Consider the following 22,141-nt stretch of genomic DNA (forward strand, 5'->3'; position numbering starts at 1 on the left):
GGTATAAATTATTATTTTTTAAAATGGTATCTACAAATATTCCTATGAAATTCAAGAGCAGCTGCAGTTAAGATTATTATCCACAAACAATTGTGAAAAATTCAGAACCTTCCTTGCTGCTGAAAGTGTTCTTTCTTTGTGAAATTGGGCTTGGAAGATGTGGGCCATAGGGACCACCTCCCTGGACACCAATTCCCCGCCCCCATCTTTCCCCTTAGCCCAGCCCAGGGGTAAGCCAGTTTTGGCCCTCCAGCAGTGCTGGGTCCTGGTTATTGAGGGGCTTTGGTCAAGACACTCCCAATGCCTGCCTCTCTCAGGGAGTATAGCTTCTCACGGCCAGTGTCACCAGCTGCTTTTGCTCCTCAATCCCTTTTTCATTTATTTATTGCCTTTCTACACCACCCAATAGCTGAAGCTCTCTGGGTGGTTCAGAAAAATCTCATCATTGTCACTACTTGCTTGCTTGACAGGGGAGCAGCCAGGGAGCAAGTAGGCAATGTCCTCTCCTTCTCCCCCTCCCCAGCACTGTTGTTGTTGTTCGGACCAGTGTGAGGAGCAGGTTGCAGTGGTGACGAGGAGGAGCCCCTGCTGGGGTGTGGGCACGACCAAGCCCACCCGGCCTTCTAGATGTTTTGGCCTACAACTCACATCATCCTTCACCATTACTCATCCTAGTTAGGGCTGATGGGAGTTGTAGCTTAAAATATCTGAAGGGCCACAAGTTGCCCACCCACGACCCAGACTGAAGGAAAACAAGCGGATTACTTCCATTCATCCTGTTAACCTTTCTGTTCTGGCCAGCTGAAAGATTCCTGGCAGCATGTATGTAGAGACCCAGACATGTGCAACCACATTGCAAATAGTGGAAGTGGTAGTTATAAGATATTTGAGTAAACATCACAAATCAAATAATATGTACTGGAGAAAAGGTATTGAAATGAAAAACAAAATTCTTTTTCAGAACTGAAAAATATATTGTAGGTTGTAAATCATTACTTTACTGTGCAATCACATCACTAACATTTTTCCCTACTACCACCAAAATAAAATAGATCCAAAGTTGCACAGAGCAAACCTCCATGAACTGGACATTCCCATGGGCAGAAGGGGTGGTGATTTTCACTGATCTCTCCTGCAGCCCCTATTCCCCTGAAGGTCTGGAGGGTTAGGGAACCTTCTGGAACAGTGTGAAGCATGGGGTGAAGTGTGAAGCATGGGGATTTCAGAGAGCAGGGGAAATTGGCAAAGATTATTTACTTGCCTTCCACTCACAGAAGTGTCCAATTAGTGGAATGGAAGGCTGCCACATTTTACTCCCTTACACAAATGGAAGAAGCCCTTCTGTTCATACAATAGCAATCAAATGTATTTTTATTACTTGTGTTTGTGCTAAAATGTCTTGTGCTAAAATTATTATTAGTAGTAGTGTTTTGATATTGTCTTTCTGCCAGAGCCACCAAGGCGCTCAAAAACCACAAAGACAACCATAAAAACATTGGAAACAGTAGACTATCATTAAAAACTAAACAAGAGTACTAATGAAACAATTTAAAAGGCCATATTAAAGAGATGTGACTTGACACCTTTTCTAAAAGCAGGGAGGGTGGCACCAATCCTAGGTCTGACAGGAGTGCATTTCACAATCTGGGAGTGACACAAGAGGAAGCTCTCTCATGTATGCCTGTTCAGCTGACCTCTGCAAATGGCAGTGTCCTCAAAAGGGCTTTCTCAGTAACCGGAGAGGTTCATCGTGAGACAGGTGGTCCCTTAGATAAACAGGCCTAAGCTGTTTTAAACCTACATATTGAATTGAGCTTGTTAAAAACCGATGCTATGATCTTGATACATGGACTAGTTAGCAGTCTAGCTGCTGCCTTTAGCACTTAATAAACCTTCTGGATGCTCTTCAAGGATAGCACTACATAAAGCCTACTACCATAGTCTAAATATGATGTAATCAACTGCCAGCAGCTCAAAGCGACCCAGGAAAATTTACAGCTGGCGCACGAAATGTAACTGTGCAAATGTACCCCTTGCCACTTCCGCTGCCTGGACATTGAGGGACAGTGCAGGATCAAGGAGCACTCCTAAGGAATGAACCCAACCTTTCAGGAAAATTGCAACCTTTTAGAGAACAGGTTGAAGCCCATACCCTGAGCCTGGTTTTCTATTGTAGCACCCCTGTCTTCTTTGGATTTAATCTCCACTTGTTAACCCTCATCAAGCCCAGGCAACATATATCTAGGTCTGCATGTATCTTGGCTATTTTCTTCTGAAAATAACTAAGAATTTTGATAAAGAATTTGCAAAGTTAAAATCAGAATATATTTGTAAAATGAATTCTAAACATTATACAATGAGCTTCCCCTTTAATTAAAATAAATATATCTAATTTGTCTTCATGAAATAAAAGCAATGTATATCATACCTAATTGTTGCTCTATTAGCCTGAGATTTGCCTCCTGCTCAGCAAGCTCTTCTTTCTTTTTTTGCATTTCAGGAGTATTAAATGAGTGCTCTTGATGTTCAAGTTCTGTGTTTATTTTATTAAGTTTGACAGCTGCAGTATGGTACTGGTGAAGGAGATCTAACAGGTGAAAAGATCAGTAGGAGAATAAGGCACAAAGCTATAATCTGTAAACTACTTCCATTCCAGAACAAATCATTTAGGAACAGCGGCAATAATTAAGAGAGATGGAAAAAGCAGAGACGGGAACCTCTCAGCCTGCCAGGCTGGCCTATCCAGCTTGTGGAGCCTTGGGAGAGGCACCTTTCTGAAGCTCTGTCCCTCACAGAAGGGAGAGCAACAGAACTGTGGTCTTGTGGTTCCAGCTCAGTCAAGAAAAGGGATTGAAGCCATCACTGGACTCAACCAGCACGTGGTATCTTAAGGAGTAGCTCCTTGTGGTTCTGGTAGAGTCCACTTCCTTCCCCCCTTGCACAAGAGCAGTGGAGCTGGCTTTGGACTCAGCCTTTTGATTTGTAGTGCTAGGAGTCCTTTGCCTCTAAGAACCCCAAAGCTTGCAAAGCTTTTTATATACTGATAAGACAATGACATTTTCCAGTCGTCTGTAGTGCAGGGGTCCCCAACCTTTCGGGTCTCATGGTGACTTTTGGAAATCTGAGAAACTGCTGTGGGCACCACTACAAAATGGCTCCCAAGGATGATGTGACTAGTCACGTAAGGGCTGCCATGGGGGGGCTGCTGCGTGTGTAGGATAGAAATAGCAAGGCTATAGGATGGGAAGGGGAAATGGAAAGAGTTGCTTCCTAGCCTGCCCCATCTTCTTCTGACCACACAGACCTTTCCCCTTTGGTCTCTTTCTCTCTCCTCTCTCCACTCCTAGCCTCTAGCCTCGCTATTTCTCCTCCACCTATTTACCTCATTGTTTCCCCCACCAGCCTTCAGCTTCTTCTTTTTTTAGTCCCTTTTAACCCTTTTCTTTGCTTCCCCTCTGCCTGCATACTGAACAGCTTATCATAGAAGGTTTGAGAACAGAAAATTGAATGCTTTTTCGTTTGTTTTTTTTAAAGGGGCAAGGAGTGGAGAGCTTCACAGATATTGTTGAAGGTCCCCACAGGCAGCACGGCACCCATGAGCCCCACACTGGGACCCCTGCTGTAATGATTTGCCTTTACTGAATGGCAGCAGCTCAAATCCAAAGACATAGCAAAAAGCTAAAAGCATCTAATGTCACTAAATACTATTTAGTGTTTAAACACTAAACACTTCTTTAGTAATAGCAGCAACATAGCAGCAGCAATATGAGACAAAAAGTACATTTAGTATATGAAAAGTTATATGAGAAAAAGTATGAGGTAACAACTGAATGTAATTAGCTCACGAAGTATATGAGATAACAACTTAATGTAATTAGTTCACTAACAAGGAAGATTAGTTAGAATTTTTAGATACACGAAAAGCTTGACAAAAACACCCTGTAAAATTATTTCACATATTATGCTTTGAACACACCTATCTGTGTAGAGAGAATATTGTAATGTTGTGGCAGAGGTGCCCCAAAGACCATTCCTCGAAGTTTATCCATGGGAGGGGCTTTATTCTGAAGACCTCCAAACTTTCCATTGCTGCGAATTCTGTCTCCTTCTCTTGTCAATAAAGTTGGGCAATGTGTGATTTTCACAATCTATGTATACAGAAATGATATTTATTAATAAATATGTGCAATTCGGCAACTTAAATTCAGTGTTGTGCTTTGTTGAAAAGTAGTTATATAAAGTTCAAAATTAGTTATTGATATTTCAAACATCCCTCAAAGAGAAATACTGCTAAGTTTAATAGTGACAAAACATCAGTTGAAAACTTTGCTGGCTGGATCTGGGAAAAACAGGTATTTTCTCTGTTATGTGTAAATTGCTTAGCTAGTCAGGAATAGGAGCACATCTAAGAAATCCCTTTTTAGGGCAACGTCTTTCTGCCATAAGTCTATTATCTATGAAAAGCCGGAAGAGCCAAGTCTGGTTTGCTGACTGCTGGCATGCCAATACTATGCATGTCACTGAATTACATTGGCTGTGTGTAGATCACTGTATGTATAAGTAACTGTGGCCGAAAACCGAAACAGAAAATTGGAAAGCCCATATTTTCATTTCTGACTGAAATAAATTGCAATCCTAAAGACTCAAAATCAGAAAGTTTTTTTCATGCCCTTTCCAAAAAACAGCATTGCCACAGGAAGTGCTATATCGCAGCTGTGAATGGCCTGTGGTTTGGCTGCATGTGGACCATCCATAATGGATACTACCCGTTTTATTTTGTGAATATAATATAATCACAACCTGACTAAGTGTCTGAGTGTTTGGTGAGGAGGGACTATCATCAAGGGGTTCAGCAATTCCACATGCATCACCCCACCACCTTGGAACCTGATAAAGCTTGCTGCATGAAGACCACTGCTGGAAGAGGTGATTGGTGGAGAGATACTGTGTAATGTCAACACTTTATGGGTATGTGGGGCTTGAAGGAGGACTGGCAATTTTTACTTCCCCAGCTGAGAGATGGGGAAGGGACTATGAGAGTAGACCTAGGGGAGAGTTGGGAGGAAGGCTGCCACAAGTGAAAGGTGTGGCAGCCAACCAGTGGTTATAGGTTAACTGTGGGGAACCCATGTGGAATGGAGATTTATTTAACTTTATAAGGAGTATTGCTTACATTTCTTATGCTTTCTATGTACTCCTGTTTAGTGCTCAGTTGTTGGATTAGAGTAGTGTATTTGTACTGTATTATTGGATATTTTACATATTGATATTTCTATTTTTTATTCATCTGATAATATTATGGTTATTTGTAATTGTTTGTATTGCATTTTTAAAAAATATTGTTATGTGTACTGCTGTTTGATATGTTGTAAATCCAGGTCTGGGAATTGGGGTGTTTGCCTGTTCTGGATGGGGTTGCACTCCCTCTGAAGGAGCAGGTCCGTAGTTTGGGGTTACCCCTGGATCCGTCTTTATCACTAGAGCCCAGGTGGCCTCAGTGGCCCAGAGCACTCATTATCAGCTTTGGTTGGTATGCCAACTACACCCGTTCCTGGATAGGGATAGCCTAACCACAATGAGCCATGCACTAGTAACCTCATGATGAGACTACTGCAATGTGCTCTGTGTAGGGTTGCCCTTGTGTGTGGTTCACAAGCTGCAGCTGGTGTAGAATGCAGCAGCTACTGTGCTCCCTCGAACACCTAGCTATGCACACTTAACACCTGTGTTAAAAAGAACTGGGTGCCTATTAGCTACTGGGCCACATACGAGGTTATGTTATTATCATATAAAGCTCTAAACAACTTGGGACCGGGATACCTAGCAGACTGCCTTCCCTTATACTTACCCAGGTGATCTTTAAGATCAACAGAGGAAGCCTTGGTGGTCATTCCAAAACGGATAGAATGTCACCATGAAGTACCCAGACGGTACAGCCTTCTCTGTAGCAGCACCCACCATCTGGAAAACCGTGCCTTGTGTAGTTTGGGAGGCAGAAAATGTCACATTCTTTAAAGTAAATTAACCTTGCTGCTCATGTTGCTGCTCTTTCAATTGTTTTTATTGTAGTTGTTTTGATGTGTTTTTAATACTGTATTTTAATCATGTGAAATGCTGAGACATTTTATGATATTCAGTGATATATAAATGCCACAAATAAATAAAATTTACTGCTGTTCATTTGTTATGTTGCGAGCTGCTTTGGGCACAATTCTGTGGAAAAGTGGCATGAATAGATGAGTTGAATTCAAGCACAAAACAAAACCATATGAAGTTATAATACACACCTCTTTTCTGTAATGATTGGCAGCATCCAAATTGTCAATAATAATGGTATCCCCTAAGAGCATCCCAAACACTATAAAGTTAAATGAAAGAGAGAGACTTCATTACAATATTCAAAATATCAACACTATGCAAGCTACTGTTGTATTTAAATTAATCCATTATGAGGCTAAACATCAGTAGTGAATACTTGGCAGAGTAGTTCAACAGAACTTTTAAATGCTAAATTAGAGTGAGCAATATTGCCAATATAGTAGAAGACAAAGACAATTGCAATAAACATAATTAGTCATGGATGTGCCAAAAAACCCTTTTTTTTAAAAAAAAAAAAGACGCTGAAACAATCCTGGTATTTGTATGTGTGTTGAGATCCATGTATGCATATTTAATTTGAATGAACATGTGGCATTATGCTTCTATTTTCTAAGAAGCAATATAGTAACTCATGAACAAATTCATGCAGGTTTTTATAATTGAGATTAGTAATCACTATAGGAGTAGTATGTCTAAGTGCAGCCTTCCCCCAACCTGGTGCCCCTCCAGATATGCTGGAGAACAACTCCCATCATCCCAGTAATCACCATACTTATTAAAGATGATGGGAATCCAACACCTCTGGAGGGATCCAGGTTAGGGGAGATGGTCCAGTGGATAGAATATCAGGCTAGGAGTAGGAAAACCTGGGTTCAAATCCCTGCTCAGTTATGAAGCTCACCAAGCTGCCCTTTGGTCAGTCGCCATTCTCTTAGACTAACCCATTTCAGCTGAGTTGTGAGGATAAGAGGATATGGGGAAGAGGGTGGTGGAGGAATGCCCACTATCCAGAGTTCCATGGAGGAAAAGTGGGATAAAAATGAAGTAAATGTATATTATTTTAAGAATCACAAATCAGAAACAATGTCCAAAACAACTCCTTGCTCCCACCTACCTGGAGAGTGGACGGGTGGGGAAAAGGGAGAAAGAAGCTTAAGGAAAAGAACTTTTACTTTTGGGTCCAAGGCATTTGGAAACAAATTCTACCATTGGCCTGCTTGCTGCTAGTGAGGCGGGGCCAGCCTGGGGTTGAGAAGAAGTCCCCCATCTGAAAGCATACTTTCCTGTCTGCAGCCCTCCTTGTCCACCCAAGAAGGTACTTTCTCAATTGTCAAAGACCGCCCTACCCTAGAACTTCCAGAGATACTTCAATTTATATGACAAGACTTCAAACCCCACCCCAATTTATTTTATTTATTTACAATATTTATATATCGTTCCCTACCTGAAGATTTGCTGCCACTAAGCTTATGTGTGCTTAATATAATTTGCTCTTTCCATGATGTTTACCTGTCTGGCAGTTCTCTGTGTGTTCTGGAAATGTTAGCAAATTCCTGGCAAATAAAGGATTTCCAATAGGCTTGAAAAAGTTTTTTCCATTTCGTATGTGAGGTAAAGGCCTGCTTAGAAACAAGTCAAAAAATTATTTTCTTTTCCCATAGTCTTTGTCGGCTAAATATGAAGCCATAAATACTGATTGTTCAGGGTTTGGATTTTTAGCTTTCTCTCTTTGCAAAACACTTGCACCGAGAAAGGGATAGATCCTGCTGCTCACCACACAGTGCCACTTTAAGGGAGGCGATCACACAGCAGTGCAATGTGTGAAGCATGATCTCTCCCCTTGCCAAGAAAAGAGTGGATTGCAAGTCTGCATCGCACTATAGTGAGACAAACATTTTCACAATCCTAAAGAGTGCTTAAAAGGCAGGAGGCGATTTTGTGAAATGAAGCTGCCATTCTGGCTCAGGGGAGACACAAAAACTGTTCTGCGTATTTTAAAATGGAAGTGCCCATATCACACAGATTGCAGGTGGTGGGGTGTGTGCACCTAGTTTTAACAACAGAAAGAATACACAGGTGAAGACTACAAAACCATCCACTCATGGCTCACTTCCTTGACGCCTCTTTCCTTAAGTACTTTTGTCATACCTGACTACAATTATAGTACTGGAGTTTATCTGAGGACCATACTGACTGGCAAAACAGCCAAATCACTTCTTGGACTTCTGGCTTAGATGAAGTATGTAGACTGGAAAAAGAGACTACAAGGAGATAAGGCATAAGAAAGGGTAGGGCTCTACATTCCTCACCTATGCAACTTTACCTGTGCTATTAATCAGACCCACTGCCACAATACACGCACACACACACACATGCTTTCTGTATTTTTTGGGCACATCCATGTTAAAACAAGTAAGCACAAGAAAATATTCAACACTAAACTTGCATTTCTGTGTAATCCTAAATCTTGCTGAAATCAATGGGGATTACTTCCGGCTAAATTTGGTTAGTATTGGACTAGTATTGAAGCTGAAAATATTAGAATCATAACAATTTGAAAACCAAACCTTATTTGAATTAGGAAAGAATGCACAAAACTTTTACCTGTTCCAGTCTGGAAGATTCTTCTTATAAACAGAATCAAGGGGCAATACCTGCTGCCGGCCTTGGGTTTCATCAAAGATACGGCGAGCAGCAGCAGTTGTCAGAGTGACTACACAGTCCATATCACTTGCCAAATGCCAGGAGATGACCTTTGCTGCTTCATTATCTTCAATCTGTGCTAAGTGTGAAATCTGGCACAAAATTTAAGCAATCGTTTTGAGAGGATGAGTTTCTGCAGGGCTGGCACAAGCTCTCTTGCCCCCTCCCATCTCCCCACTGACATCACTGTTGCCCATCATCCCCACCCCTCTCCAGCATCACCCCATTACTTCTCTCCTTCTCCTCTGGCACTGCCTGGCCTCTGGCTCATTTTCAGGGTGAGTCACAGGGCGGGCTCTCTGAAGAGCTATGCTAGCTGGAAAAGCAGCCAGTGTGGTTCTTCAGAAAGCTGGTGAGACCTAAATCCCTGACTTTAAGGGGTGGGGGGTTCCTTCCTCAGAGCCAGACATTGTGGGAGGGTATCCAGGGAGATAGCCTGTGCCGCTAGCTAGAAGACCAAGCCATCTCCTCTAATTCCTGCATTGATTCCTGCATTGATCAAGGGGTTGGACTCGATGGCCTTATAGGCCCCTTCCAACTCTACTATTCTATGATTTTAATCTTGAGTCATAGCTATCTTTGCGAAGTGTCAAGCCTACAGCAAGTCACATGTTTTCCTCTGAAGAATTTTTGTCATAGCCAGAAAAAAGTGAGACAAAAATCTGTCAAGGGAAGTGATTGTGGACAAAGGCACAGTTGTGCAGGCATTATCTACTTGTGCAACCTGACAGGACCACTTATGGAAGAAAAGAGAAGCTCCCTTGCATTGTTACTAGCTCCCTTGTGGAAGTGCCAGTCTCATTTCCTGTAATAGGCATAAATAATAATAATAATAATAATAATAATAATAATAATAATAATAATATTGATAAGAAGTAACGCAAATGTTCCCTGAAATGATCTAATAAAAATCATTGTATACATTCAAGAACTCATACTGTAAAAGAGAAGTAATTCTCAAATTTCATAGCAAATAAAGCAGTAGTATCATGTTAAGATAACGTAGGGAAGGAAAACATAAATAGAAAAGGGGTAAGTGTATATTATTTTATACAGAATTAGAAATGTGAAGGCTTGGGGGGGGGGGGGAGAAGCCTAGAACCACCCCAGTTCCTTTCTGTCATTTTTGTCCCCCCACCCCAAATGTGATGATGAGGCATTTTCTTTTAGAATTTAAGTCAAGGTGTTTATATATTGTTACCCAGCCTTTATTTCCCCAAAGATAATTTCTAAAAACTAAGTAATAAGAACACTTTTACAGGAAGATTGGAGATGTAAAATGTCTGAAAATAATGAAGCTATGGGGAAATGTCTTTTTTAAAAATATAATTATTTGTAAGATTCCAAGCATAGTTATTTCTTTCATTTCTCATTAAAGTTATTGATCTAATTTATCTTTTACTTATAGACATTTAGGAACGCTCCAAGAAATGCTCAGTTTCCCAAGATGTGCGTAGACACCATATTGTGATATGGAAGAAAATGTGCATTCTTGACAGTTTTAGGTTTTGTTCTACTGTATCTTGTGTTTCTGGGCTTGTTCTGGTTAGATGATGTAGCAGTCAATTAATGGAGTTCTAAGCTAAACCCCACATGTGAAGAAAACACTGAAGGTTATCTTGTCATTGTCATCAGATGCAACGGAGCAGCACGTGGGTTATACTACCTGTTTCTTTTCTTTTTTTAATTGAGGTTTGGGTCTATAGAACTCAATACCACAGTTTAAGTTCTCTGTTAGACCTCAACACTAGGGAATGCTGGCTCAGCTATAAAACCTTTTTAACTGCTGCCACTAGAATAAACCCTCTCTACCTAAGTGAAACTCAGTAGTCTGGTTTGTATGGTATAGGCATGGGATTGACACTACCATTAGAGACCACCTTTCAAAATGAACAAAAAGTACAATGTTCATTAACGAATATTATTTACAAAATTGAATAAAATGTCACTCTTCAAATAATAAGTTGAAATTCTTCAAAGGTTCTTAAATTAAATATAGTTGCTTAACCATTCCTAAGATGAGTGTTTTCCAGCTAAATAAAATCTCCACAGCTTTTCCTTTGAATCAGATTTCCCTAAGCTTCACACCACAAACAGGATCGGGCTTAGGAATTTCCCTAAATGTTCTTACAAATAGGAAGGAACAGGTGCAGTATACCAGTCTTGCTCTGCTTCCCATTCTTCCTGCTTCTTCTGGTTCCTACGATGATTCAGACGTTTCAAAGACTACTTGTTGATGTTGCCTCTGGACAAACATTAAATAGGAAACTAAAATATGTTATGTATATCTTGGTTTGCTCATAAAATTATCACGTTTGGTATATGAAATTTAAAAGTGTAGTTTATTCTGACAATAATTACAAATTTGGTAACCAATTTGCTTTTTAAAGTTTGTAAGCATAATGATAATTTTATGGACAAACCAAGTTATACATAATATAACTTTAGGGACATAAAGACTTCTTTATGCAGCCTTCCCCAACCTGGTGCTCTCCAGATGTTTTAGACTACAATGCCCAGCATTCCCAATCATTGGCCATGCTATTTGAGGCTGATGGGACCTGAAGTCCAAAATATATGGAGGGCATCAGGTTGGGGAAGGCTGTCCAAAAGCAACAAAGTGATTTCAGGTCTGTAAAGAGCAAAGTACTACTTATTTTTCAATTTTCCAAAATTTGTTTCCTGCCGCCTGAAAAATATATATAGAAAAAAATCCTTTTTTTAACCCTTGGCAACACAATTTCTTACATCTGTATACAACATTAAGAATAGACTCACCTTGCCCAAAACATCTTGACTACCTTTGGGACAAGTTTTAAGCGCGCATGTTCTTCTAGGTTGTTTCATTATTCCTTCCTGCTCAGACCTCTTTTGTTTTATTAGAGTTTCAACATATTGCAGCTGAAAACCAAGACAGAGCAATAGTGCTATTATTTATTAGACACATTTTATTTATTTGAAAAATAAAAATAAAAATAAAAGCTTTCTATAAAAGTTTCATGGATTTAGACCAAACACTTAAGCTAGACCTTATTTAAGGGAGCATCGAAAGGACAGGAATGGAGGCCACTATAATTCCATCTATGAGTCTGCAGCAATGGGATTTAGAATGTATTGCTTTTCACTGTTTGCACTGCTCTAACTGACTGGCTTTACATCAGAAAATGAATGGCAAATTTGTAGGTCAAATCAGCTAAAAGAATTCAAAGAGACAACTATTTTGAAAGGGGACTAGTATGTATACGGTATAACAAAATTCAACCAAGGGAAATTATTTGGCACAAATTGCCAAAAATACAAACAGAGTATATTATTTTTTATATTGTGCATTATGTAAATAAATTAACGTTATGATTAAACTTAAGTGAGAATTTTGGCATTCAAAGTTGGATTTTTTTCTATGCTGGATATTAAAAAAATGTATTCGGTACTGAACGAGATAGTTTAAAGCTGCAATCTTTTGACAGATAGAAATCAATGGGCCTTATTTCTGAATATGTCTGCACAGGATTACACTGTAAATACATATTAGTAGCCTGGTTTCAAAACACTATTTGTTTGTACTAAATACCAGAATCGAAAAGTTGCCAGGCTATATGTTGGGAGACTTCTGATCAATTCGATCCTAAAATAAAAACCTTATGTTCTAGATCTCCTAAACCATGAGGCTGTTCTTGCCTCCAAATTCTGGCTCACTTCAATGGAAATAGTTGCCATATTGAGACCTAAAATTACACCTCAGTTGTAGTGGCCCCACATGGCGACCCCACTTTGCATGACGTGGCTCAGTTCCTGGTACTTAGTTTGTCTCCATGTTAACAGAAAACATTTCTGTTGTAATTTGAATTGATGCAAACTGACAACCCAAGCCAAAAAGTGAGTCACCAGACAAAAACAGAGTGTCACATGCAGCTTCTATTTCAAGAGACTTCCATATTATAGGCAGTTAGTTATAATGTGAGCTTCAGTCAACGAATGAGAGATTACGCTGTTCGTTTGTATGCTTGATAAGACTGGCACAGGAGGCAGAAAATGGGGTGGGGAATGTTTTAACAATGGCTTCAGCAACCTTCCCTGGGAACAAGGCAGTTATGAAATTACAACGCTTGTAAGAAAATTGCAGTTCACCTATCTAGGAATAGGGGAAAGAAATGTAGGCTCTATTTAGAAACTTTTGTCTCTGTCTTTGATGTAATCATACTCTATAAGAATTTTGTTAAGCATCTTAACAGATATAAATTAAAGAAATTGATGAGGATCATACAACATTAGTCGGAGGTATGACAATCCCAAGTCTGTGCAATTCATTCTTCAGTTGGGCCTCTTTTGTTTGAGCTTCCTCAGCTTGACCTAAAACGATATATTGAATTAGTAATAATAGCTTAAGTTAGACTGAAGTTGAGTTCACATAGGATGTTCATCACTCAATAAAATGAACATCAATTGATAACTCACATTGTAAAAAGCCATCTCATAACAAACACAGACAGAGCTTTACTTATCATTGTGTAATTGTGGTCATGCTTGCACAGAGTGGCAGGGTTTTTGCTGCTCATGCCAAGCAGCTTGCTGGCTGATGCACACAACTGATGATGAGTTGGTATGTCTGGGTTCGGACAAGATGCCAAGCTATTGTGGGTAAAACACCCCAAGAACAAGCCATGGGTTATTAGAGTGGCTTGTTACCGAGGCCCATTCCCCCTGTAGGAATCAGTCTGGCTTCAGACAACACAACAACCCACTATGGCTTGTCATGTCGTGTGAACCCAGTCACTCCTGAATTTCTTTATAGGACCACACAATAATATACACAGTGAGCTAGCCAACATCGCCACGACTGTAGCTGTACCCTTTTCTTATCATCTGTAGTCTGTCAGCATTCTGTGTATACACCGCAATTCACACTAAACAGTCATATATGCTACTGGATGAAGAAATTTACCACAAAGAACTGCCATATAATCCCACCTGTGTAGTATATTATATAACCAAATAGCCCTCTACTCAGTGATACATATACATTTTACAAATGAAATGAGAATTATTGAAAAGGAATAATGCATATAAAAATACAACACAACATTGCAGGGGAGAAATAAAAATTAATCCCATATGTGAAAATTGTGTGGTCTGTAATGCATGTAAAATACATTAAAATGAATATAATATTCTTACATTACTTACATTTTATTTCTGTGAGAAGCTGTTGATTGGCGTCAAACGTATTTCTGTACGTTTTTATTGTATGAGATAGTTTGTCTCTCTTTTTTGTAAGTGTTGCCATCTCCTGTTGTTTCTTATAACCTAAAGAGAAAAAAATAATACATTTTAGTGTAGCCACCTTCAGTCTTTTCCCCAAAAGTCAGAAAAATATAAAATGAAATCACAAATTGATAATTTTAAAAAGCAAGAAAAATAACTTTAAAACATTATGAAGAATTTTAGATTTTAGAAAATAAAACACAAGAAACACTGAAACTCACCATTGTAAAACAGAAACGACAGAGAGTAAGGTTCTAAATCTCTTTTCAAAGTTGGTATGACTGGCTCAAATACAAGAATATATTCAGTACTATCTCTCCCTGGACTATTTTCTGCTAACACAAGATCCTGAAAAAAACCACATATTTGTCATCTGTATGATCTATTTAAGAATGCTCTATTTCACTTACTTGTACACAAATATTTAGATATTCCTTAATTCCATTTCCTAACAGAATTTTAAAATCCTACTTTAAAACATTTTCTCCAAAGAAAAGAAAGTTAACTGCTGTTGATCTAATTCATTTTGCAATGTAACATATAAAAAGTAGCTTCACCTTTCTAAGCAATGATACATTTTTATTATATTTTCAATAAGCATATTAAAAACAATTTAGAAATTATCTCTACCTTGTTTGGTCCCTTGGATTTTACTTATTTTTCATTGTTACTTTTTATTCAAAAATAGTACCAAGGTAGTGTTCAGAGAAGCCAAATGAATATATATAGTAAAGGAAAACATTCAACTCCCAATGTGGAGTTAACGTTACTGCTATCACCATGGAAGCAGACAGCAGAACTCACGGGATTAGAGGTTTTCCTAAGGATCAAAAGACGCAATTCTCATTTCTAAGCACAATTTTAATATGACGGTTGCCAGTTTGTAAATACTAAGCATGATCCAGCCAATCAATATAAAACACTTTTCCAATTCCACTGATTTCAAAAAGCTGATAGAACAAAATACAGCCATTGCAATCAATATAATTTAAATATACTTAACTTTGTGGGATCATGCCCATTAGTATCTACACTTTCTTAAATTATAAAGTATATACAATATGAAGAAAAGTAATACAAGGGCAAATAAAATGCACTGATTTCCATATCCGATGTATTCAATGGAAACTTACATGTACTAGAGTTATTTTAAGAAGACTCACCTCAATTTCAACAATTCCTTGATGAAGAGGAAACTCAACTGTAGTTGTGTTACCTTGAAATAGCGGAATTTCTGTGTCTTTCTCAATTGAACTTTTAATTTTAGCTATAATTTTTCCATTTAAATCGTTTCCAGTACAGTTTTTGTATTCATCCTTAAATGAAGAAGACAGCTAAGTTAGATGTGTAAGTAATGCTTGTTCATAACATATATTTTAAGGATGGGACCAAATGGAATACGTGTGCGTGCGCATCTTGTGTGTGTATCCCAATTTGTTTCCAGAACTCTCTACAGTTCATGCACTAGGATTTCTCCATTTGAGAAATGTTCTGATATTATCATCCAACTGCAGTGCAAACGCAGGGTGTGTGTGTGTGTGTGTGTGTGTGTGTGTGTGTGTGTCAATAAAAGAGCAATTCACAGGTTCTGGGGAAGCACCTGATTAAAAAAAAATGAGAAAAGATATGTGTGCCCTTGTCAATATTAACATCAATTAACTTGAAAAACAAGATTGGATTTTTGGTGTATCTTGTCAAATATTCCAGCTTCACTGTAATAGTTTTCTGGAACAGTTTATTGTTCCTTTCCCTCCCTCATCCCTTTTTGTTGTTGTTGTTGTTGCAATAATCAAAAGCTTGATGTATTAACATGATGGCTACCTGCTATCTAATACTGGAAAAAAATTCTATACACGTCTAGCTAATGACAAGAGGAAACAAATACAAATTAACTAATTATTGGGTTGTAATATGCTATGACTAGATTGATTTGCTGCAACTGTTTACCACATTGACATTTCTTTATGAAGCTTACCTGAAGCCAAAGTGGTTACAACTGAGTTTCTAAGTATGGGCATTAACAAAGAACATACTCCGTTAAAGAGCAACACCACCACCATATAAAAACAAGGCGTAGAAGGTATTCCACAATCCCTTTCAAACAAGATTGGTAGACTTAATGGGATCTAACAACAACAGTGTGTGTGTATACTTTAAATCTCCCCCTTCTTGGGTGGAGATTTAAAGTATACAGAGCTCTGGGAAGCTTCATAGACACCTGAAAGCCTTTCAAGGTGAGGACTAGGATGTTCTCAGACAACTGTACTTCCACTTTAGAATTTGATAACAATGCTCGGACAGAATCTCTTAAGAGAGCTATTGCTGGAGAAAACAAGAAGGGGGAGTTGTTTCCTCATATAAAATGTAATGCAAGAAATGGGCTGCCAAATTTTCAAGGAAATAGTAGATTAAACAACTGTTTACAGTAACACGTCTTACACGCTTAGCAAATTAAAACCAATTGCTTACCAAACAATTAGATGACACTTAATACACATTTCAAAACACTGACTTTGAGTGATGAACACCTGCTTCCAACTTAAAAGATACAATTTTTTTTTTAAAAAAAAGTTCACTCAGTTTTAAACCACTTATTACATCAAATTTCACTTAATTACCATTATGGTGAGGGTCAAGTCCTTGACAAGGGTTCGACTGCCAACAGCCTCAACATTCGAAACTGCAGGAGTATTTGGCAAAGTTCTTGGCATCAACTGTGCTGGTTCATTAGGTGCCACTGGAATTTTAATCTTAAGAAAAGACCACAACAATACACATTGGCTTAATTTACAATCTGGAAAGTGATCTGAAACATGTCTTCAACACTAACATAAACAGCCTTAATTGTACATCATTAATTCAAATGTATTCTTGTTGTGCTCTGCTTTCAAGAAATTGGGCCCATGCTGCAGTGGAAACCTTTGGGTAATTTCTACACCAACATTATTGGAGGCCTTGAATACACAAAAGTAGAAACAACATTTCAAAAATATGTATGAACTGAGCCAAATTACACTCATTTCTAACTTTTTATTTTAATCTGCCTTTGGTTAAAGATAGAGCCTCGTGTGGCGCAGAGTGGTAAGCGGCAGTTACTGCAGCCGAAACTCTCCCCACGGACTGAGTTCAATCCCAGCGGAAGCTGTTTCTCAGGCAGCCGGCTAAGGTCGCCTCAGCCTTCCATCCATCTGAGGTCGGTAAAATGAGTACCCAGCTAGCTGGGGGAAAGGTAACTGCGACTGGGGAAGGCAATGGCAAACCACCCCGCTACAAAGTCTGCCAAGAAAACGTCAGCGTAAGCAGGCGTCCCTCTAGGAGTAATGACTCAAGTGCTCTGCACGAGAGGTTCCTTTCCATTCCTCCCTTGGTTAAAGATGGTGATTCCCCCCCACCCCCAAATTGTTACTGCTCTCTTTTTAAACTTGTGATACTGTTTAACTGATTTATTTGAATCTATCATGTCTAGCTCTGCTCCCCTTGGGTTGGGGAAAGATGTTTCAGGCAATCAATCAGAATTAGACTCTGAAGTAGAGGAGACGGCGCCAGAAACATGCCAGATTATGGCAGTGGAGGAAGCAGCTCTTATGGGCTCTTCATTAGCTGGGAATGAACTTTCTCTAGAGCTTATCTCCTCAAGGGTAAACAACACGCAGTCAGTGGGAAGCCAGTATTCTTCCGAGGGGGAGGGCACGGAGAGGTTAGCCGATCCTAGAGTATACCACAGACTAAAACAGGTAGAACTAAAGGAAGGTGAGAGAAAGTCAGCCCGGCTAGCATCTCGTCAGAAGATGACCTATGAAATCTTATAGGCTGGGACCGCAATACCTGACGGGGTCCCTCTACCGACCTGGGACGCTACGATCAGCGTTTTTGTATCTTTTATTGTTCACAGCTCTGGAATCTGTCTAAATGTGAAGTGGTTTTGTTCTGACTTTATACTGTTAGTTTTACCCTACCCAGTGCCTGTTTACCCTACCCTGTGCCTGTTTGCATTCTCTTCCCCTCCTTATTGTTTTATTATGATTTTATTAGAATGTAAGCCTATGCAGCAGGATCTTGCTATTTACTGTTTTACTCTGTACAGCACCATGTACATTGATGGTGCTATATAAATAAATAAATAAATAAATAAATAAATAATAATAAGCTGCATCACAACCAGTCTCTCTGAAGTTAACACGTTTTGGGAAAGGGCTTCCATTCTTCTTGAAAGGAGAATTGTCTTGCTTAGTTTGCATACTTTCAAAAGAGGAAAGTTCCTAGAGATTAGTCTCTCTTCAGGTGGGAAGAGATGTTTATTGCTTGAACCTAGGACATTTGAGTGCAAAACATGTGTTCGGCTATTGTGTTACTAAGGATAGAGTTCAATAGCGTGTGTGTGTCACCACTAAGAAGGCATTCTCTCCAGTAGTTACCTGCCTAAACTTAGAAAGCGGGGCAGGGGCGGAGGGGTGGAAAAGGGCCTCTGATGAAAATCTTAACTGATGGGCAGTTTGTGTGAGAGAAGGCAATCTTTCAGAAAAGAGCCTTTTTGTTTCTAAGAATCTAGTAAAGATCAGTCTTATTTAAGCAGCCAACTAAAAAATTCAACATAAATTAGTTTGTAACTGGTTCAGATCTTACAGAAGTGGTAAAAACAACATCTATACCAAACTATTTGCACACATTCCTTTACATATTTTATTTCAAAAGCAAACCAACCTGTTCACTGTTAAGAATATTTATTCTGTCAATGGCAAATGCAAACTGGATGTTGTATGTGCCCACTTCCTCTGGAATTTTTTCCCTAAATTACAAATACTGAATTTTAGTAGCAGATTAAAACTTATAGTATTTATATTCTCTAACACTCTTGTCTGTTAAATGAGGGATCATTTATGGGTTGGACCCAAACATTCCCTTCTTCCAGCAGGTGTTAGAGCATGTCAAAGGAAGATAAAGTTTCTCATTGACATAACTTTTTCTGAATGATGAAACCCAACAAATTTCATTTCTATATATGAAGACTACAACAGTTGCTCCATCATATACTTAAATAAACCAAAGTCTTTCAACTTATCCTCGTATAAGTTATATTCTAAATCCTTTATGAACTTAATTGGTCCCCGTTAAATCAACTGCAACTTTGTATATAACATTCAAACTAATGACACACTAACTTAGACATAGACATTCTGCAGAGATCTTGCCAGAAGCTACATCAAAATAATTCCTGAGCAGTATTCAATACAAGCATTACTGCTGATGTAAATTACATTCCTTTAGCATAAGCAATGTCTAGTGCAACACTAATAGCATTTCCTAGTGTGATTTTTTTTTGGGGGGGGGGATTATTAAAACCACCCCAGAAGGGATTTACTTAATTTTGTACTATTGCCGGTTATTCTGTTTGTGGTTGCCTTTAACCTTTTAAGGATTTCTTAGCAAAGCTTTCACTAGTTATCTCATATTTCATATTTGCAAACAGCAAAGTCGAAAATTCAAAGAATCATTTTAGCTTAGGAAAGTATTTAGCTTAGGAAATAGACAAATAATGTTGTCTATTTACTCTATGCATTTTCCCCATGAATATTGTATTTAAAACTATGTCATAACCATTAGAACACCACATAATTTGTTTACCTGAAGTAAAAAAAGCTCTCATCCTTGTCATCTTTTGTTTTGGTACAGCCAAACGTTGTAACCTGGGAAGAAAAGAACCCACAGAAGGGTTTACATACATGTAAAAAATTTAAATAATTTTGTTCCATTTAGTGACTTTGAAACATTAACAGAGAAATTGACTAAATAAAATTCAATGGTAGAGAATGCACTCCATTAACTAATACCTTAGTAAAGCTTGTCCATTGTGAATCCTTCCCTCCATTCCTACTTTGAAGTTCACTGGTTTTTGTCCTTTTGCCAAAAATAAAGACAATGGTCTCAACAGACCATTTCCCTTTTTTATTATTTACAGTATTTATGGGCAGCTTCCAATAAAAAATAAAACAAATAAATAAAACAACAACAAGGTAAAACCATAAAAATAAATAGTGCATAAAGCAAGCAGCGGAAGAACCACAATGTGGATGGCCAGGAACATCAATGTCCTATCTTGAGAGGACACTCTACAATGGCGGTGTCCCCATTGAAAAGGCCTTCTCCCTTGTAGCCATCTGCACACATCATTTGGCAGGGACATCTGGAGAAATGCCTCAGAAGATTTCATGGTCCAGGCAGGTATATGTGGAAGACTGTATTCTCCCTTATGAGCCTGTCCTTGCTTTGAGATCTTCTGGGGAAGCCCTTCTTTCAGTCCCACCATCTTCACAGGCGGGTTTGGTGGGAACATGGGAAAGGGCCTTCTTGGTGGCTGCTCCAGTGCTTTGGAACTCTCTTCCTGGGGAAGCTAGACTGGCTCCCTCCTTGATGTGCTTTCGGAAGCAGGCAAAAACTTCTTTGTTCTGGCAGGCCTTTGGAAAATAATCTGGTCCTCCATCTATGTTAAGGACTTGTAAAATTGTCGTGTATTTTAAATGTTTAAAGTTTTAATATTGTAATTTTTAAATATTTTTTTGTACATTTCTTTTCTTAGGTTTTAAAATGTACATGTTTTAAATTTTGTAAGGCCCAGTATTGGGCAAAAGGCAGGATACAAATAATAATAATAATAATAATAATAATAATAATAATAATAATAATAATAATAATAGATAGGGATAAATGTCTTGTGTTTGAGGTGAGCCAATTAGCTTGGAAAAGATTCTTGATGCTGATGCCAGGCCGAAGGGCATTGCCCTGTACTGAAAGTGGTGCCCTTTGTAGGAAATCGCCAGTGCTTTGCAGCAATGGGGACATGGAGATAATCCTCCATAAGATCTATGGATGAAAGGTAATCCCCCTGATGTAGAGTCTTCTTGATAGTCTAGAGGGTCTCCATCCAGAATTTTAGATATGTCATAAACCTGTTTCAGATCCAGTATGGCATGCCAGGAGGACCCTCCCTTCCTGGGGACCAGGAAAAGAGAATAGCATAGCCTCTGAAAGTGTTTGGGAGGTGGATCTATTGCCCTATCTCTTGGAGGTGAACAACTGTTGCTGCCATCAGCCATTGTTTGAGAGCGTACCTGGAAAGTGGAGAAACTTGTTCCTGGGAGTGGAGTGAAACTCCAGGAAACAGACAGGTTGTATGAAGTTGAGAGTCCAGGTGTCTGGTGCTGAAGGAAGTGTGAAGAAGCTCCAACGAATGCTTATGTACTTTCACAAACTCATCCAGATTGATGTCCTTTTTAGACCTTTTTATTCTCCCAGTATTTTAACACTTAATTTTAACTTAAATTTTACTATTTTAACTCTGTATTTTAATCTTATAACAATTTTGCTGCATGGTTTTAACCTGGTTGTGCTTTTTATACTGTATTTTGTAATTGTGCTTTTAACCTGTTGGTTGTTTTATTGTGGTTTTAATTTTTATGAACCGCCCAGAGAGCTTCGGCTATTGGGCGGTATAAAAATGCAATAAATAAATAAATAAATAAATAAATAAATGTCTGGGTTGGCCTCTTCCAAGAGAGACCATGGAGAGAGCTCACAACCCTGCATCATCCAGTTCTACAAGGGCTCCACTCCAATCTGCTTGTGTTTGCTACGCAACATTGGGCCATGGGCATTGGCCATGCCTGGATGCTACAGGTCCTTTCATAAATTTCTCACTATTGGAGCTGCGGCGACCAACAGCTCCTGAAGGTCAAGCAGGGATGGTGCCTTGTGAGTAGTGGTTGGGGTCTGGATAACTTGGATATGCCTTACCGACCACGCCTTTTCTTTTTCCTTATTAGGTTTGGAGCTCTTCTTACTAGGCATTGCCATCTTGTGGCAAAAAGGCAGAAAGTCAGCAAAATCTTTTCTTCTTTGTTGTTTACTTTAAAAGAGAGAGAGGACTAAACTAGAAAGAAAGAAAAGTCTTTCAATCTGACAAGAATTGAAAGAAAAATGAGGCCTGGGAAAGGAGACTGATTGTTGAGAACAATGCTGTACCAATGCTAGACAGTACCTACAACACTCAACTCAAATAGCCTATGCAGAAAAAATACCATGA

At 38.8% G+C, this 22,141-nt stretch overlaps 1 protein-coding gene across 1 annotated transcript in view; it reads right to left on the reverse strand.

Moving 5' to 3' along the window:
- Nucleotides 1-22,141, reverse strand: part of SMCHD1 (structural maintenance of chromosomes flexible hinge domain containing 1) — a 94,048-nt gene that overhangs the window by 1,537 nt on the left and 70,370 nt on the right. Inside the window, exons 34-46 of the mRNA XM_063131299.1 lie at nucleotides 19,687-19,748; nucleotides 18,766-18,850; nucleotides 16,683-16,814; nucleotides 15,228-15,380; nucleotides 14,286-14,412; nucleotides 13,987-14,106; nucleotides 13,067-13,152; nucleotides 11,581-11,703; nucleotides 8,704-8,894; nucleotides 7,609-7,718; nucleotides 6,288-6,358; nucleotides 3,977-4,148; nucleotides 2,429-2,587 (exon numbers count right to left, since the gene is read on the reverse strand). Of these exons, the coding sequence (XP_062987369.1) occupies nucleotides 2,429-2,587; nucleotides 3,977-4,148; nucleotides 6,288-6,358; nucleotides 7,609-7,718; nucleotides 8,704-8,894; nucleotides 11,581-11,703; nucleotides 13,067-13,152; nucleotides 13,987-14,106; nucleotides 14,286-14,412; nucleotides 15,228-15,380; nucleotides 16,683-16,814; nucleotides 18,766-18,850; nucleotides 19,687-19,748 (1,591 nt within the window). The remainder of the gene's footprint in view (nucleotides 1-2,428; nucleotides 2,588-3,976; nucleotides 4,149-6,287; nucleotides 6,359-7,608; nucleotides 7,719-8,703; nucleotides 8,895-11,580; nucleotides 11,704-13,066; nucleotides 13,153-13,986; nucleotides 14,107-14,285; nucleotides 14,413-15,227; nucleotides 15,381-16,682; nucleotides 16,815-18,765; nucleotides 18,851-19,686; nucleotides 19,749-22,141) is intronic.

The sequence above is a fragment of the Elgaria multicarinata genome, chromosome 7, assembly GCF_023053635.1.
Source record: "Elgaria multicarinata webbii isolate HBS135686 ecotype San Diego chromosome 7, rElgMul1.1.pri, whole genome shotgun sequence".
Classification (NCBI taxonomy): Eukaryota; Metazoa; Chordata; class Lepidosauria; order Squamata; family Anguidae; genus Elgaria; species Elgaria multicarinata.